Consider the following 22719-nt stretch of genomic DNA (forward strand, 5'->3'; position numbering starts at 1 on the left):
TGTTGTTGTTGTGTTGTAGTTGTTGATGTTGTGTTGTTGATGTTGTTGATGTTGTTGATGTTGTTGTTGTTTAGTTTCCCTGCACGCCACCTGGCCACGCTCTATGGGGTCTCTATCGTGTTGATGTAGTTGTTGTTGATGTTGTAGTGTTGTTGTTGATGTTGTTGTGATGTTGTAGTGTTGATGTTGTTTTTGTGTTTTAGTTGTTGATGTTGTGTTGTTGTAGTGATGTTGTGTTGTTGTTGTGATGTTGTTGTGATGTTGTGTTGTTGTTGTTGTTGTGTTGTTGATGTTGTTGTTGTGTTGTTGATGTTGTTGTTGATTTTGTGTTGTTGTGTTATTGTTGTTGTTTAGTTTCCCTGCACGCCACCTGGCCACGCTCTATGGGGTCTCTATCGTGTTGATGTAGTTGTTGTTGATGTTGTAGTGTTGTTGTTGATGTTGTTGTGATGTTGTAGTGTTGATGTTGTTTTTGTGTTTTAGTTGTTGATGTTGTGTTGTTGTAGTGATGTTGTGTTGTTGTTGTGATGTTGTTGTGATGTTGTGTTGTTGTTGTTGTGTTGTTGTTGTTGTTGATGTTGTTGTGTTGTTGTGTTGATGTTGATGTTGGTGGTGATGATGTTGTTGTTGATGTTGTTGATGTTGTTGTGTTGTTGATGTTGTAGTTGTTGTGTTGTTGATGTTGTTGATGTTGTTGTGTTGTTGTAGTGATGTTGTGTTGTTGATGTTGTGTTGTTGTAGTGATGTTGTGTTGTTGATGTTGTTGTTGTGTTGTTGATGTTGTTGTTGTTGTTGTTGTGTTGTTGATGTTGTTGTAGTGATGTTGTGTTGTTGATGTTGTTGTAGTGATGTTGTGTTGTTGATGTTGTTGTTGTTGTGTTGTTGATGTTGATGTTGTTTAGTTTTCCCACACGCCACCTGGCCACGCTCTATGGCGTCTCCATCGTGTTGATGTTGTTGTTGTTGTGATGTTGTTGATGTTGTTGTTGTTGTGTTGTTGTGATGTTGTTGATGTTGTTGTTGTTGTGTTGTTGTGTTGTTGATGTTGTTGTGTTGTTGTGATGTTGTGTTGTTGATGTTGTTGTTGTGTTGTTGATGTTGTTGATGTTGTTGTGTTGTTGATGTTGTTGTTGTTGTTTAGTTTCCCCACACGCCACCTGGCCACGCTCTATGGCGTCTCCATCGTGTTGATGTTGTTGTTGTTGATGTTGTTGTTGTGATGTTGTTGTGTTATTGTTGTTGATGTTGTTGTGTTGTTGATGTTGTTGTTGTTTAGTTTCCCCACACGCCACCTGGCCACGCTCTATGGCGTCTCCATCGTGTTGATGTTGTTGTTGATGTTGTTGTTGTGATGTTGTTGTTGTTGTGTTGTTGATGTTGATGTTGTTGTTGTGATGTTGTTGTGTTATTGTTGTTGATGTTGTTGTTGTGTTGTTGATGTTGTTGTGTTGTTGATGTTGTTGTGTTGTTGTGTTGTTGTGTTGTTGTGTTGTTGTGATGTTGTGTTGTTGATGTTGTTTAGTTTCCCCACACGCTACCTGGCCACGCTCTATGGCGTCTCCATCGTGTTGTTGTTGTGTTGTTGTGTTGATGTTGTTGATGTTGTTGATGATGTTGTTGTGTTGTTGTGATGTTGTGTTGTTGTGTTGTTGATGTTGTTGTTGATGTTTAGTTTCCCTACACGCTACCTGGCCACGCTCTATGGCGTCTCCATCGTGTTGTTGTTGTTGTGTTGTTGTAGTGATGTTGATGTTGTTGTTGTTTAGTTTCCCCACACGCTACCTGGCCACGCTCTATGGGGTCTCCATCGTGTTGATGTTGTTGTTGTTGATGATGTTGTTGTTGTGTTGTTGTTGTGTTGTTGTTGTTGTTTAGTTTCCCCACACGCCACCTGGCCACGCTCTATGGGGTCTCCATCGTGTTGATGTTGTTGTTGTGATGTTGTTGTTGATGTTGTTGTTGTGTTGTTGATGTTATTGTTGTTGTGTTGTGTTGTTGTTGTTGTTGTAGTGATGTTGTTGTTGTTGTTGTTGTTGTTTAGTTTCCCCACACGCCACCTGGCCACGCTCTATGGCGTCTCCATCGTGGTCTCCACGCTGCTCAACTTGCCGCAGTTCGCGGCCGTCGAGGTGACTGGCGGTGGCGCTCCACACGGACTCACGGTGAGAACAACAACACAACAACATCAACAACAACATCAACATCTACATCATCAACAACATCAACAACACAACATCAACAACATCAACAACATCAACAACATCACCAACACCACCAATATCATCAACATCAGCAGTATCACGCCACTGACACGCCACTGCCACACTACCTACACACTACCTACACACTACCTACACACTACCTACACACTACCTACACACTACCTACACACTACCTACACACTACCTACACACTACCTACACACTACCTACACACTACCTACACACTACCTACACACTACCTACACACTACCTACACACTACCTACACACTACCTACACACTACCTACACACTACCTACACACTACCTACACACTACCTACACACTACCTACACACTACCTACACACTACCTACACACTACCTACACACTACCTACACACTACCTACACACTACCTACACACTACCTACACACTACCTACACACTACCTACACACTACCTACACACTACCTACACACTACCTACACACTACCTACACACTACCTACACACTACCTACACACTACCTACACACTACCTACACACTACCTACACACTACCTACACACTACCTACACACTACCTACACACTACCTACACACTACCTACACACTACCTACACACTACCTACACACTACCTACACACTACCTACACACTACCTACACACTACCTACACACTACCTACACACTACCTACACACTACCTACACACTACCTACACACTACCTACACACTACCTACACACTACCTACACACTACCTACACACTACCTACACACTACCTACACACTACCTACACACTACCTACACACTACCTACACACTACCTACACACTACCTACACACTACCTACACACTACCTACACACTACCTACACACTACCTACACACTACCTACACACTACCTACACACTACCTACACACTACCTACACACTACCTACACACTACCTACACACTACCTACACACTACCTACACACTACCTACACACTACCTACACACTACCTACACACTACCTACACACTACCTACACACTACCTACACACTACCTACACACTACCTACACACTACCTACACACTACCTACACACTACCTACACACTACCTACACACTACCTACACACTACCTACACACTACCTACACACTACCTACACACTACCTACACACTACCTACACACTACCTACACACTACCTACACACTACCTACACACTACCTACACACTACCTACACACTACCTACACACTACCTACACACTACCTACACACTACCTACACACTACCTACACACTACCTACACACTACCTACACACTACCTACACACTACCTACACACTACCTACACACTACCTACACACTACCTACACACTACCTACACACTACCTACACACTACCTACACACTACCTACACACTACCTACACACTACCTACACACTACCTACACACTACCTACACACTACCTACACACTACCTACACACTACCTACACACTACCTACACACTACCTACACACTACCTACACACTACCTACACACTACCTACACACTACCTACACACTACCTACACACTACCTACACACTACCTACACACTACCTACACACTACCTACACACTACCTACACACTACCTACACACTACCTACACACTACCTACACACTACCTACACACTACCTACACACTACCTACACACTACCTACACACTACCTACACACTACCTACACACTACCTACACACTACCTACACACTACCTACACACTACCTACACACTACCTACACACTACCTACACACTACCTACACACTACCTACACACTACCTACACACTACCTACACACTACCTACACACTACCTACACACTACCTACACACTACCTACACACTACCTACACACTACCTACACACTACCTACACACTACCTACACACTACCTACACACTACCTACACACTACCTACACACTACCTACACACTACCTACACACTACCTACACACTACCTACACACTACCTACACACTACCTACACACTACCTACACACTACCTACACACTACCTACACACTACCTACACACTACCTACACACTACCTACACACTACCTACACACTACCTACACACTACCTACACACTACCTACACACTACCTACACACTACCTACACACTACCTACACACTACCTACACACTACCTACACACTACCTACACACTACCTACACACTACCTACACACTACCTACACACTACCTACACACTACCTACACACTACCTACACACTACCTACACACTACCTACACACTACCTACACACTACCTACACACTACCTACACACTACCTACACACTACCTACACACTACCTACACACTACCTACACACTACCTACACACTACCTACACACTACCTACACACTACCTACACACTACCTACACACTACCTACACACTACCTACACACTACCTACACACTACCTACACACTACCTACACACTACCTACACACTACCTACACACTACCTACACACTACCTACACACTACCTACACACTACCTACACACTACCTACACACTACCTACACACTACCTACACACTACCTACACACTACCTACACACTACCTACACACTACCTACACACTACCTACACACTACCTACACACTACCTACACACTACCTACACACTACCTACACACTACCTACACACTACCTACACACTACCTACACACTACCTACACACTACCTACACACTACCTACACACTACCTACACACTACCTACACACTACCTACACACTACCTACACACTACCTACACACTACCTACACACTACCTACACACTACCTACACACTACCTACACACTACCTACACACTACCTACACACTACCTACACACTACCTACACACTACCTACACACTACCTACACACTACCTACACACTACCTACACACTACCTACACACTACCTACACACTACCTACACACTACCTACACACTACCTACACACTACCTACACACTACCTACACACTACCTACACACTACCTACACACTACCTACACACTACCTACACACTACCTACACACTACCTACACACTACCTACACACTACCTACACACTACCTACACACTACCTACACACTACCTACACACTACCTACACACTACCTACACACTACCTACACACTACCTACACACTACCTACACACTACCTACACACTACCTACACACTACCTACACACTACCTACACACTACCTACACACTACCTACACACTACCTACACACTACCTACACACTACCTACACACTACCTACACACTACCTACACACTACCTACACACTACCTACACACTACCTACACACTACCTACACACTACCTACACACTACCTACACACTACCTACACACTACCTACACACTACCTACACACTACCTACACACTACCTACACACTACCTACACACTACCTACACACTACCTACACACTACCTACACACTACCTACACACTACCTACACACTACCTACACACTACCTACACACTACCTACACACTACCTACACACTACCTACACACTACCTACACACTACCTACACACTACCTACACACTACCTACACACTACCTACACACTACCTACACACTACCTACACACTACCTACACACTACCTACACACTACCTACACACTACCTACACACTACCTACACACTACCTACACACTACCTACACACTACCTACACACTACCTACACACTACCTACACACTACCTACACACTACCTACACACTACCTACACACTACCTACACACTACCTACACACTACCTACACACTACCTACACACTACCTACACACTACCTACACACTACCTACACACTACCTACACACTACCTACACACTACCTACACACTACCTACACACTACCTACACACTACCTACACACTACCTACACACTACCTACACACTACCTACACACTACCTACACACTACCTACACACTACCTACACACTACCTACACACTACCTACACACTACCTACACACTACCTACACACTACCTACACACTACCTACACACTACCTACACACTACCTACACACTACCTACACACTACCTACACACTACCTACACACTACCTACACACTACCTACACACTACCTACACACTACCTACACACTACCTACACACTACCTACACACTACCTACACACTACCTACACACTACCTACACACTACCTACACACTACCTACACACTACCTACACACTACCTACACACTACCTACACACTACCTACACACTACCTACACACTACCTACACACTACCTACACACTACCTACACACTACCTACACACTACCTACACACTACCTACACACTACCTACACACTACCTACACGCCACTGACACGTGACCTACACACTACCTACACGCCACTGACACGTGACCTACACACGACCTACATGCCACTGACACGCCACCGACATGCCACTGACACGCCACTGACATGCCACTGACACGCCACTGACACACTACCTACACACCACTGACACGCCACTGACACACTACCTACACACCACTGACACGCCACTGACACACTACCTACACACTACCGACATGCCACTGACACGCCACTGACACGCCACTGACACGCCACTGACACACTACCTACACACTACCTACACACTACTGACACGTGACCTACACATGCCACTGACACGCCACTGACACGCCACTGACACACCACTGACACACTACCTACACACCACTGACACGCCACTGACACGCCACTGACACACTACCTACACACTACCTACACACCACTGACACGTGACCTACACATGCCACTGACACGCCACTGACACGCCACTGACACACCACTGACACACTACCTACACACTACCTACACACCACTGACACGCCACTGACACGCCACTGACACACTACCTACACACTACCTACACACTACTGACACGCCACTGACACGCCACTGACACGCCACTGACACGCCACTGACACACTACTGACACGCCACTGACACGCCACTGACACACGACCTACACACTACCGACATGCCACTGACACGCCACTGACACACTACCTACACACTACCTACACACCACTGACACGTGACCTACACATGCCACTGACACGCCACTGACACGCCACTGACACACTACCTACACACTACCGACACACCACTGACACGTGACCTACACATGCCACTGACACGCCACTGCCACGCGTCGCCGCTCTCTCCTGCAGGTTTCGGTGTCTCTCCTCTGCCTCTCTCTCCTCTCCCTGGCTCACCCCTCGTACCTCTACGTCCACAGCCAGCGCAGAGACCCATAGACACCCTCACACATAGACACCCTCACACATAGACACCCTCACACATAGACACCCATAGACACCCATAGAGACCCATAGACACCCTCACACATAGACACCCTCACACATAGAGACCCTCACACATAGACACACATAGAGACCCTCACACATAGACACACATAGAGACCCATAGAGACCCATAGACACCCTCACTCATAGACACCCTCACTCATAGACACCCTCACACATAGACACCCATAGACACCCATAGAGACCCATAGACACCCTCACACATAGACACCCTCACACATAGAGACCCTCACACATAGACACACATAGAGACCCTCACACATAGACACACATAGAGACCCATAGAGACCCATAGACACCCTCACTCATAGACACCCTCACTCATAGACACCCTCACACATAGACACCCATAGACACCCATAGAGACCCATAGACACCCTCACACATAGACACCCTCACACATAGAGACCCTCACACATAGACACACATAGAGACCCTCACACATAGACACCCTCACACATAGACACACATAGAGACCCATAGAGACCCATAGACACCCTCACTCATAGACACCCTCACTCATAGACACCCTCACACATAGACACCCATAGACACCCATAGAGACCCATAGACACCCTCACACATAGACACCCTCACACATAGACACACATAGACACCCTCACACATAGACACCCTCACACATAGACACCCTCACACATAGACACCCTCACACATAGACACCCTCACACATAGACACACATAGACACCCTCACACATAGACACCCTCACACATAGACACCCTCACACATAGACACCCTCACACATAGACACCCTCACACATAGACACCCTCACACATAGACACCCTCACACATAGACACCCTCACACATAGACACCCTCACACATAGACACCCTCACACATAGACACACATAGACACCCTCACACATAGACACCCTCACACATAGACACCCTCACACATAGACACCCTCACACATAGACACCCTCACACATAGACACACATAGACACCCTCACACATAGACACCCTCACACATAGACACCCTCACACATAGACACCCTCACACATAGACACCCTCACACATAGACACCCTCACACATAGACACCCTCACACATAGACACCCTCACACATAGACACCCTCACACATAGACACCCTCACACATAGACACCCTCACACATAGACACCCTCACACATAGACACCCTCACTCATAGACACACATAGACACACATAGACACACATAGACACCCTCAGACATAGACACACATAGACACACATAGACACACATAGACACCCTCACACATAGACACCCTCACACATAGACACCCTCATACATAGACACACATAGAGACCCTCACACATAGACACCCTCACACATAGACACCCTCACACATAGACACCCTCACACATAGACACCCTCACTCATAGACACACAGACACCCATAGAGACCCATAGACACCCATAGAGACCCTCACACATAGACACCCTCACACATAGACACACATAGAGACCCATAGAGACCCATAGACACCCTCACTCATAGACACCCATAGAGACCCATAGACACCCATAGACACCCTCACTCATAGACACACATAGACACCCATAGACACCCTCACTCATAGACACCCTCACTCATAGACACCCATAGAGACCCATAGACACCCATAGACACCCTCACTCATAGACACACATAAACACCCATAGACACGCTCACTCATAGACACACATAGACACCCATAGACACCCTCACTCATAGACACACATAGACACCCATAGACACCCTCACACATAGACACCCTCACACATAGACACCCTCACACATAGACACACATAGAGACCCTCACACATAGACACACATAGAGACCCATAGACACCCATAGAGACCCATAGAGACCCATAGACACCCTCACACATAGACACCCTCACACATAGACACACATAGAGACCCTCACACATAGACACACATAGAGACCCTCACTCATAGACACCCATAGACACCCATAAAGACCCATAGACACACATAGAGACCCATAGACACCCTCACACATAGACACACATAGAGACCCATAGACACCCTCACACATAGACACCCTCACACATAGACACCCTCACACATAGACACCCTCACACATAGACACCCTCACACATAGACACCCTCACACATAGACACACATAGACACCCTCACACATAGACACCCTCACACATAGACACCCTCACACATAGACACCCTCACACATAGACACCCTCACACATAGACACCCTCACACATAGACACCCTCACACATAGACACCCTCACACATAGACACCCTCACACATAGACACACATAGAGACCCTCACACATAGACACCCTCACACATAGACACACATAGAGACCCATAGAGACCCATAGACACCCTCACTCATAGACACCCTCACTCATAGACACCCTCACACATAGACACCCATAGACACCCATAGAGACCCATAGACACCCTCACACATAGACACCCTCACACATAGACACACATAGACACCCTCACACATAGACACCCTCACACATAGACACCCTCACACATAGACACCCTCACACATAGACACCCTCACACATAGACACACATAGACACCCTCACACATAGACACCCTCACACATAGACACCCTCACACATAGACACCCTCACACATAGACACCCTCACACATAGACACCCTCACACATAGACACCCTCACACATAGACACCCTCACACATAGACACCCTCACACATAGACACACATAGACACCCTCACACATAGACACCCTCACACATAGACACCCTCACACATAGACACCCTCACACATAGACACCCTCACACATAGACACACATAGACACCCTCACACATAGACACCCTCACACATAGACACCCTCACACATAGACACCCTCACACATAGACACCCTCACACATAGACACCCTCACACATAGACACCCTCACACATAGACACCCTCACACATAGACACCCTCACACATAGACACCCTCACACATAGACACCCTCACACATAGACACCCTCACACATAGACACCCTCACTCATAGACACACATAGACACCCTCACACATAGACACACATAGACACACATAGACACACATAGACACCCTCAGACATAGACACACATAGACACACATAGACACACATAGACACCCTCACACATAGACACCCTCACACATAGACACCCTCATACATAGACACACATAGAGACCCTCACACATAGACACCCTCACACATAGACACCCTCACACATAGACACCCTCACACATAGACACCCTCACTCATAGACACACAGACACCCATAGAGACCCATAGACACCCATAGAGACCCTCACACATAGACACCCTCACACATAGACACACATAGAGACCCATAGAGACCCATAGACACCCTCACTCATAGACACCCATAGAGACCCATAGACACCCATAGACACCCTCACTCATAGACACACATAGACACCCATAGACACCCTCACTCATAGACACCCTCACTCATAGACACCCATAGAGACCCATAGACACCCATAGACACCCTCACTCATAGACACACATAAACACCCATAGACACGCTCACTCATAGACACACATAGACACCCATAGACACCCTCACTCATAGACACACATAGACACCCATAGACACCCTCACACATAGACACCCTCACACATAGACACCCTCACACATAGACACACATAGAGACCCTCACACATAGACACACATAGAGACCCATAGACACCCATAGAGACCCATAGAGACCCATAGACACCCTCACACATAGACACCCTCACACATAGACACACATAGAGACCCTCACACATAGACACACATAGAGACCCTCACTCATAGACACCCATAGACACCCATAAAGACCCATAGACACACATAGAGACCCATAGACACCCTCACACATAGACACACATAGAGACCCATAGACACCCTCACACATAGACACCCTCACACATAGACACACATAGACACCCATAGAGACCCTCACACATAGAGACCCTCACTCATAGACACCCATAGAGACCCTCACTCATAGAGACCCTCACTCATAGACACCCTCACACATAGAGACCCATAGACACCCTCACTCATAGAGACCCTCACTCATAGACACCCTCACACATAGACACACATAGAGACCCTCACTCATAGACACCCATAGAGACCCTCACTCATAGACACCCATAGACACCCTCACACATAGACACCCATAGAGACTCATAGACACCCTCACACATAGACACCCATAGAGACCCTCACTCATAGACACCCATAGAGACCCATAGACACCCATAGAGACCCATAGACACCCATAGAGACCCTCACACATAGACACCCATAGAGACCCTCACTCATAGACACCCTCACACATAGACACCCATAGAGACCCATAGACACCCATAGACACCCATAAAGACCCATAGACACCCTCACCCATAGAGACCCATAGACACCCTCACTCATAGACACCCATAGAGACCCATAGACACGCTCACCCATAGACACCCATAGAGACCCTCACACATAGACACCCATAGAGACCCTCACACATAGACACCCATAGAGACCCATAGACAACCTCACACATAGACACCCATAGAGACCCTCACTCATAGACACCCTCACCCATAGACACCCTCACTCATAGACACCCATAGAGACCCTCACTCATAGACACCCTCACTCATAGACACCCTCACACATAGAGACCCATAGACACCCTCACTCATAGAGACCCTCACTCATAGACACCCTCACACATAGACACACATAGAGACCCTCACTCATAGACACCCATAGAGACCCTCACTCATAGACACCCATAGACACCCTCACACATAGACACCCATAGAGACTCATAGACACCCTCACACATAGACACCCATAGAGACCCTCACTCATAGACACCCATAGAGACCCATAGACACCCATAGAGACCCATAGACACCCATAGAGACCCTCACACATAGACACCCATAGAGACCCTCACTCATAGACACCCTCACACATAGACACCCATAGAGACCCATAGACACCCATAGACACCCATAAAGACCCATAGACACCCTCACCCATAGAGACCCATAGACACCCTCACTCATAGACACCCATAGAGACCCATAGACACGCTCACCCATAGACACCCATAGAGACCCTCACACATAGACACCCATAGAGACCCTCACACATAGACACCCATAGAGACCCATAGACAACCTCACACATAGACACCCATAGAGACCCTCACTCATAGACACCCTCACCCATAGACACCCTCACCCATAGACACCCATAGACACCCTCACTCATAGAAACCCTCACACATAGACACCCTCACTCATAGACACCCTCACTCATAGACACCCATAGACACCCTCACTCATAGAGACCCTCACACATAGACATCCATAGAGACCCATAGACACCCTCACTCATAGAGACCCATAGAGACCCTCACTCATAGACACCCTCACTCATAGACACCCTCACTCATAGAGACCCATAGACACCCTCACTCATAGAGACCCTCACTCATAGACACCCTCACTCATAAACACCCTCATTCATAGACACCCTCACACATAGACACCCATAGAGACCCATAGACACCCATAGAGACCCTCACTCATAGACACCCTCACTCATAGACACCCTCACCCATAGACACCCATGGAGACCCTCACTCATAGACACCCTCACCCATAGAGACTCATAGACACCCTCACCCATAGACACCCTCACCCATAGACACCCATGGAGACCCTCACTCATAGACACCCTCACCCATAGAGACTCATAGACACCCTCACCCATAGACACCCTCACTCATAGACACCCTCACTCATAGACACCCTCACTCATAGAGACCCTCACTCATAGAGACCCTCCCTCATAGAGACCCTCACCCATAGACACCCTCACCCATAGACACCCTCACTCATAGACACCCTCACTCATAGACACCCTCACCCATAGACACCCTCACTCATAGAGACCCTCACTCATAGACACCCTCACTCATAGACACCCTCACTCATAGAGACCCATAGACACCCTCACTCATAGACACCCTCACCCATAGACACCCTCACCCATAGAGACTCATAGACACCCTCACGCATAGACACCCTCACTCATAGACACCCTCACTCATAGACACCCTCACCCATAGACACCCTCACCCATAGACACCCTCACTCATAGAGACCCTCACTCATAGACACCCTCACTCATAGATACCCTCACTCATAGAGACCCATAGACACCCTCACTCATAGACACCCTCACCCATAGACACCCTCACCCATAGAGACTCATAGACACCCTCACTCATAGAGACCCTCACTCATAGACACCCTCACTCATAGAGACCCATAGACACCCTCACTCATAGACACCCTCACCCATAGAGACTCATAGACACCCTCACTCATAGACACCCTCACTCATAGAGACTCATAGACACCCTCACTCATAGAGACCCTCACCCATAGACACCCTCACTCATAGAGACTCATAGACGCCCTCACTCATAGAGACCCTCCCCCATAGACACCCTCACTCATAGACACCCTCACTCATAGAGACCCTCACCCAAAGACAACAACAACCGCCATTCGCCACTAAGTGGCGGTGACGTCACCACGACGCTTGTGCCAGGCCATGTGCACCTTGAGGCCACGTGAAGTGTCGAACGCCCGCTGGCAGGAGGTCACGGGGCAGACCCAGGTGCCACGGGTCGACTGACTAAGATGAGTGGCTGATGCACCACCTGTGCCCCCTACTGTGCCAACCTGCTGTGCTTTAGCCACCCGGCGCTCCGCTCGTTGTTGTGAGCGTCGCTCCTCCGCCCTCCGTTGTTGTTGAAGGGCGACTGCCTCCAACTGCCCAGTAGAGTCCTTCACGAGCCTCCTCCACAGAGGCCGATCTTGACACCGCTGGTACCGGTCATCGGCAAGTCCACTCAGCTCCACGTCCTCCCGTACCACATCACTCCATCTCTTCTCTAGCCCGTGCCGCGCCCGCTTAGCCCCCTCGATCCGGCCGAACAAAAGCTGTTTCGGCATGCAGTGGCTGGGCATGCGGGCTACATGACCCAGCCAACGCAGCCTTGCCCGCCGGAGGAGCTCACCGATGGGACTTACATAGACAAACACACAGACACTCATAGACACACAGAGACTCATAGACACGCTGGTGAATGGTTTCAACATATCACTGTCTCATCAGCAGCAGCAGCAGGGTGATCTTCCCAGATGATTATAGACAGATAATGGTTTCAACATATCACTGTCTCATCATCATCATCAGCAGCAGGGTGATCTTCCCAGATGATTATAGACAGATAATGGTTTCAACATATCACTGTCTCATCATCATCATCAGCAGCAGCAAGGTGATCTTCCAAGATGTTTATAGACAGATAATGGTTTCAACATATCACTGTCTCATCATCATTATCATCAGCAGCAGGGTGATCTTCCCAGATGATTATAGACAGATAATAGTTTCAACATATCACTGTCTCATCATCATCAGCAGCAGGGTGATCTTCCCAGATGATTATAGCAGATAATAGTTTCAACATATCACTGTCTCATCATCATCATCAGCAGCAGCAGGGTGATCTTCCCAGATGATTATAGACAGATAATAGTTTCAACATATCACTGTCTCATCATCATTATCATCAGCAGCAGGGTGATCTTCCCAGATGATTATAGACAGATAATGGTTTCAACATATCACTGTCTCATCATCATCATCATCAGCAGCAGGGTGATCTTCCCAGATGATTATAGACATAATGGTTTCAACATATCACTGTCTCATCATCATCATCAGCAGCAGGGTGATCTTCCCAGATGATTATAGACAGATAATAGTTTCCACATATCACTGTCTCATCATCAGCAGCAGGGTGATCTTCCCAGATGATTATAGACAGATAATAGTTTAAACATATCACTGTCTCATCATCATCATCATCAGCAGCAGCAGGGTGATCTTCCCAGATGATTATAGACAGATAATAGTTTCAACATATCACTGTCTCATCATCATCATCATCAGCAGCAAGGTGATCTTCCCAGATGATCATAGACAGATAATAGTTTCAACATATCACTGTTTCATCATCAGCAGCAAGGTGATCTTCCCAGATGATTATAGACAGATAATGGTTTCAACATATCACTGTCTCATCATCATCATCATCAGCAGCAAGGTGATCTTCCCAGATGATTATAGACAGATAATGGTTTCAACATATCACTGTCTCATCATCAGCAACAGCAGCAGCAGGGTCAGCTAAGAATCAACGCTGGTGACCTCCCCAGATGATTATAGACAGATAATGGTTTCAACATATCACTGTCTCATCATCAGCAGCAGGGTGATCTTCCCAGATGTTTATAGACAGATTATAGTTTAAACATATCACTGTCTCATCAGCAGCAGCAGCAGCTAGGTGATCTTCCCAGATGATTATAGACAGATAATAGTTTCAACATATCACTGTTTCATCATCAGCAGCAGGGTGATCTTCCCAGATGATTATAGACAGATAATAGTTTAAACATATCACTGTCTCATCATCATCATCAGCAGCAGGGTGATCTTCCCAGATGATTATAGACAGATAATAGTTTAAACATATCACTGTCTCATCATCATCATCAGCAGCAAGGTGATCTTCCCAGATGATTATAGACAGATAATAGTTTCAACATATCACTGTTTCATCATCAGCAGCAAGGTGATCTTCCCAGATGATTATAGACAGATACTAGTTTCAACATATCACTGTTTCATCATCAGCAGCAAGGTGATCTTCCCAGATGATTATAGACAGATAATAGTTTCAACATATCACTGTCTCATCATCATCATCATCAGCAGCAAGGTGATCTTCCCAGATGATTATAGACAGATAATAGTTTCAACATATCACTGTTTCATCATCAGCAGCAAGGTGATCTTCCCAGATGATTATAGACAGATACTAGTTTCAACATATCACTGTTTCATCATCAGCAGCAAGGTGATCTTCCCAGATGATTATAGACAGATAATGGTTTCAACATATCACTGTCTCATCATCAGCAGCAGGGTGATCTTCCCAGATGATTATAGACAGATAATGGTTTCAACATATTACTGTCTCATCATCATCATCATCAGCAGCAGGGTGATCTTCCCAGATGATTATAGACAGATAATAGTTTCAACATATCACTGTCTCATCATCATTATCATCAGCAGCAGGGTCAGCTAAGAATCAACGCTGGTGACCTGTACGCCAATTTATATTTTGCACAAGTTCTAATGAAATATACGTGCACGTGTGAAGTTTCGTGTACGTGTGTGTGTGTGTGTACACGTGTGTGTGTGTACGTGTGTGTACACGTGTGTGTGTGTACACGTGTGTGTGTGTACACGTGTGTGTGTACACGTGTGTGTGTACACGTGTGTACGTGTGTGTACGTGTGTGTGTGTGTACACGTGTGTGTACACGTGTGTATGTACACGTGTGTGTGTACACTGTGTGTGTGTACACGTGTGTGTGTGTGTACACACACACACACACCCGGCCTGCCGAACTTAATAATAATATTTAATAATATTATTAAATTAAATTTTACCTTTCTTCTGTAATGCCCCCATTTGCCCATCAGATGGCGCACTTTGACCCGGGGAGTTTAAGACGTGTTTTTTTTTTCTATCGTTCGTTGTTCGTGCAATTTGTCAAATTGCCTTGCAAATAAACGCCTTGCTACCTGTCAAAGGCCAAAACCCCCCCTCTTGTCATGTAATGATTCTTTTTAACACGTCATTCATGTTTAGATTCGCACGAACGCCCCCATCCATCCACCTGTTCCCTGGCCCGGCCTACCCTCCGTCAAATTTCATAACCCACTGGGGCCCGCGGGTCCAAAACGTTTGCCCGCTCCTGCTACGCTGTGCGTGTGCGTGCGTGTGTGTGTGTCTGTGTGTATGTGTGTGTGTGTCTGTGTGTGTGTCTGTGTGTGTGTCTGTGTGTATGTGTGTGTGTGTGTGTCTGTGTGTGCGTCTGTGTGTGTGTGTGTGTCTGTGTGTACGCGTGCGTGTGTGTGTCTGTGTGTATGTGTGTCTGTGTGTCTGTGTGTGTGTGTATGTGTGTGTGTGTCTGTGTGTGTGTCTGTGTGTGTGTGTGTGTGTCTGTGTGTGTGTGTGTGTCTGTGTGTATGTGTGTGTGTGCGTGCGTGTGTGTCTGTGTCTGTGTGTGTGTCTGTGTGTATGTGTGTGTGTGTCTGTGTGTGTGTCTGTGTGTGTGTCTGTGTGTATGTGTGTGTGTGTGTATGTGTGTGTGTGTCTGTGTGTGTGTGTATGTGTGTGTGTGTCTGTGTGTGTGTGTCTGTGTGTGTGTGTCTGTGTCTGTGTGTGTGTGTACGCGCCCGTGCGTTGGGAGCGGTGGGAGTGCGGTGGTTCAGCGCCACGCACGCGCTGCGAAAACCCGTCCACCCCGAGCACGATTCCCGCTCGCGGCCAACACCGGCGGTGACGATTATCTGAACCAAGGACGCCGCTGGCACTGCGGTGAGACAAAGGGCGGCCGGGTGTGTTTTGTGGTGGCCGTCCACCACCTCCCGCGTGCGTCCACAGTGCCAGTGGCCTCCGTAGCTGCTGCTGCTGCTGTTGCTGCTCGCTGGCAGCACTTGCCCCAGCAGTCTGCCGGAGTGCCACGCGGATGGACCTTTGTCCCCGCCACCAAGCGGCTGTGCCCCTCGACGACACCCGTGGCCACGACGGCAACGTGCCAACGGGGGCACTCTGACCCCTCCACCTTCACAGCGGGGCGCCACGGAGAACGGAGAACGGAGAACGGAGATCCAGACCAAAGCCTGTGCCAGAAGGCCCCGGAGAGAGGGGTGGGCGGTGGGGGGGGGGGTTGTCCGTGACGTCTCTTGGCCGAACCCCCGCTTGGCGGAGCCAGGAGACTGAACCCCCCCCCCCCCCCCCCCCCCGCCACCAGAAAGGGCAAATGGTCACTGCGGGTGGCCGCGCGGAACGGCCGAGCTCTCGATGCGGGCGGAGAGGCTGCCCACTGCTCTGTCGGGAGCTGGACCGGTACCGCCTGGATCTCTACGGAGTAAGGGAGGGTGGAAGTTGACTTGGTCTGATGTCTGCGTGTGGTGGAGGACGGGGAGAGGCTGCCACTCCTCTGTCGGGAGCTGGACCGGTACCGCCTGGATCTCTACGGAATGAGGGAGGGTGCAAGTTGACTTGATCTGATGTCTGTGTGTATGGTGGAGGACGGGGAGAGGCTGCCACTCCTCTGTCGGGAGCTAGACCGGTACCGCCTGGATCTCTACGGAAAGTAGGGAGGGTACAAGTTGACTTGATCTCATGTCTGTGTATGGTGGAGGACGGGGAGAGGCTGCCACTCCTGTCGGGAGCTGGACCGGTACCGCCTGGATCTCTACGGAATAAGGGAGGGTGCAAGTTGACTTGATCTGATGTCTGTGTGGAGGAGGAGGAGGAGGAGAGGCTGCCACTCCTCTGTCGGGAGCTGGATCGGTACTGCCTGGATCTCTACGGAATAAGGGAGGGTGGAAGTTGACTTGATTTGATGTCTGTGTGTGGTGGAGGAGGAGAGGCTGCCACTCCTCTGTCGGGAGCTGGACCGGTACCGCCTGGATCTCTACGGAATTAGTGAGGGTACAAGTTGACTTGATCTGATGTCTGTGTGTGTGGTGGAGGACGGGGAGAGGCTGCCACTCCTGTCGGGAGCTGGACCGGTACCGCCTGGATCTCTACGGAATAAGGGAGGGTGCAAGTTGACTTGATCTGATGTCTGTGTGGAGGAGGAGGAGGAGGAGGAGAGGCTGCCACTCCTCTGTCGGGAGCTGGATCGGTACCGCCTGGATGTCTGCGGAATAAGGGAGGGTACAAGTTGACTTGATCTGATGTCTGTGTGTGTGGTGGAGGACGGGGAGAGGCTGCCACTCCTCTGTCGGGAGCTGGACCGGTACCGCCTGAATCTCTACGGAATAAGGGAGGGTACAAGTTGACTTGATCTGATGTCTGTGTGGAGGAGGAGCAGGAGGAGGAGGAGGAGAGGCTGTCCACTGCTCTGTCGGGAGCTGGACCGGCACCGCCTGGATGTCTGCGGAATAAGGGAGGGTGGGAGTTGACTTGATCTGATGTCTGTGTGTGGAGGAGGAGGAGGAGGAGAGGCTGCCACTCCTCTGTCGGGAGCTGGACCGGTACCACCTGGATCTCTACGGAATAAGGGAGGGTGGACGTTGACTTGATTTGATGTCTGTGTGTGGTGGAGGAGGAGGAGGAGAGGCTGCCACTCCTCTGTCGGGAGCTGGACCGGTACCGCCTGGATCTCTACGGAAAGTAGGGAGGGTACAAGTTGACTTGATCTGATGTCTGTGTGGAGGAGGAGGAGGAGGAGGAGAGGCTGCCACTCCTCTGTCGGGAGCTGGACCGGTACCATGGGGAGTGAACAGTCCTCCACTCGGGGCAGGAGACTGCCAAACGACAGGGGGTGGCTCTGATTCTGAACTAAAATAATGAAGGGGGCGTGGGAGCGTGGCGGTGAGGTGTGGGAAGCTGTGAAGGGCTTGCCTCCCCATCACCACACAATCAGCACACAATCAGCACACACTCACCACACAATCACCACATACCATACACTCACCACATACCATACACTCTCCATACACTCACCATACACTTACCACACACTCACCGTACACTCACCACATACCATACACTCACCATACACTCACCACACACTCACCACACAATCAGCACACACTCACCACACAATCACCACATACCATACACTCACCACATACCATACACTCTCCATACACTCACCATACACTTACACACACTCACCGTACACTCACCACATACCATACACTCACCATACACTCACCACACACTCACCACACACTCACCACACAATCAGCACACAATCAGCACACAATCACCACATACCATACACTCACCACATACCATACACTCACCACACACTCCCCACACACCACACTCAACAAATACAATAAACACTCACCACACACCACACACCGTCCACTCACCACACACTCACCATACACTCACCATACACTCACCACATACCATACACTCACCACATACCATACACTCACCACACACTCACCATACACTCACCACTCACCACACACCACACAATCACCACATACCATACACTCACCATACACTCACCACTCACCACACACTCACCACATACTCACCACATACCATACACTCACCACATACCATACACTCACCACACACTCACCACACACCACACTCAACAAATACAATAAACACTCACCACACACCACACACCGTCCACTCACCACACACTCACCATACACTCACCATACCCTCACCACACACCATACACTCACCACATACCATACACTCACCACATACCATACACTCACCACACACTCACCATACACTCACCACTCACCACACACCACACAATCACCACATACCATACACTCACCAGACACTCACCACTCACCACACACTCACCACACACTCACCACATACCATACACTCACCACATACCATACACTCACCACACACTCACCACACACTCACCACACACCACACTCAACAAATACAATAAACACTCACCACACACCACACACCGTCCACTCACCACACACTCACCACACACTCACCATACACTCACCACACACCATACACTCACCACATACCATACACTCACCACATACCATACACTCACCACACACTCACCATACACTCACCACTCACCACACACCACACAATCACCACATACCATACACTCACCATACACTCACCACTCACCACACACTCACCACATACTCACCACATACCATACACTCACCACATACCATACACTCACCACACACTCACCACACACCACACTCAACAAATACAATAAACACTCACCACACACCACACACCGTCCACTCACCACACACTCACCATACACTCACCATACACTCACCACACACCATACACTCACCACATACCATACACTCACCACATACCATACACTCACCACACACTCACCATACACTCACCACTCACCACACACCACACAATCACCACATACCATACACTCACCAGACACTCACCACTCACCACACACTCACCACACACTCACCACATACCATACACTCACCACATACCATACACTCACCACACACTCACCACACACTCACCACACACCACACTCAACAAATACAATAAACACTCACCACACACCACACACCGTCCACTCACCACACACTCACCACACACTCACCATACACTCACCACACACCATACACTCACCACATACCATACACTCACCACATACCATACACTCACCACACACTCACCATACACTCACCACTCACCACACACCACACAATCACCACATACCATACACTCACCATACACTCACCACTCACCACACACTCACCACACACTCACCACATACCATATACTCACCACATACCATACACTCACCACACACTCACCACACACCACACTCAACAAATACAATAAACACTCACCACACACCACGCACCGTCCACTCACCACACACTCACCATACACTCACCATACACTCACCACATACCATACACTCACCACATACCATACACTCACCATACACTCACCATACACTCACCACACACCACACAATCACCACATACCATACACTCACCATACACTCACCACTCACCACACACCACATACCATACACTCACCACATACCATACACTCACCATACACTCACCATACACTCACCACACACTCACCACACACCACACTCAACAAATACAATAAACACTCACCACACACCACACACCGTCCACTCACCATACACTCACCATACACTCACCACATACCATACACTCACCATACACTCACCATACACTCACCATACACTCACCACACACCACACACTCAACAAATACAATAAACACTCACCACACACTCACCACACAATCACCACACACTCAACAAATACCATAAACACTCACCACTCACCACACACTCACCACACACTCACCACACACCACACACTCACCACACCACACGATCACCACACACTAAACAAATACCATAAACACTCACCACACACTCACCATACACTCACCACTCACCACACACTCACCATA

At 48.4% G+C, this 22719-nt stretch overlaps 1 protein-coding gene across 3 annotated transcripts in view; it reads left to right on the forward strand.

The window, feature by feature from the left end:
* Nucleotides 1-17333, forward strand: part of LOC116958454 (uncharacterized) — a 79126-nt gene extending 61793 nt beyond the window's left edge. Inside the window, exons 12-14 of one of the 3 annotated variants that reach the window (XR_012941011.1) lie at nt 2042-2162; nt 7404-15683; nt 15762-17333. Coding sequence is in view for 2 of the 3 variants with exons in the window: in XM_076064897.1 (XP_075921012.1) it covers nt 2042-2162; nt 7404-7490 (208 nt within the window). In the remaining variant the exon portion in view is untranslated. Of the gene's footprint in view, nt 1-1141; nt 1978-2041; nt 2163-7403 lie in introns of those variants that run through there. The other 2 variants (XM_076064897.1, XM_076064898.1) reach the window with 2 other exon arrangements.
* Nucleotides 17334-22719: the final 5386 nt, after the last annotated feature.

Source organism: Petromyzon marinus, unplaced genomic scaffold (genome assembly GCF_048934315.1).
Source record: "Petromyzon marinus isolate PM22_M1 ecotype Great Lakes invasive population unplaced genomic scaffold, UKy_Petmar_22M1.pri1.0 PM_Scaffold_88, whole genome shotgun sequence".
Classification (NCBI taxonomy): domain Eukaryota; kingdom Metazoa; phylum Chordata; class Hyperoartia; order Petromyzontiformes; family Petromyzontidae; genus Petromyzon; species Petromyzon marinus.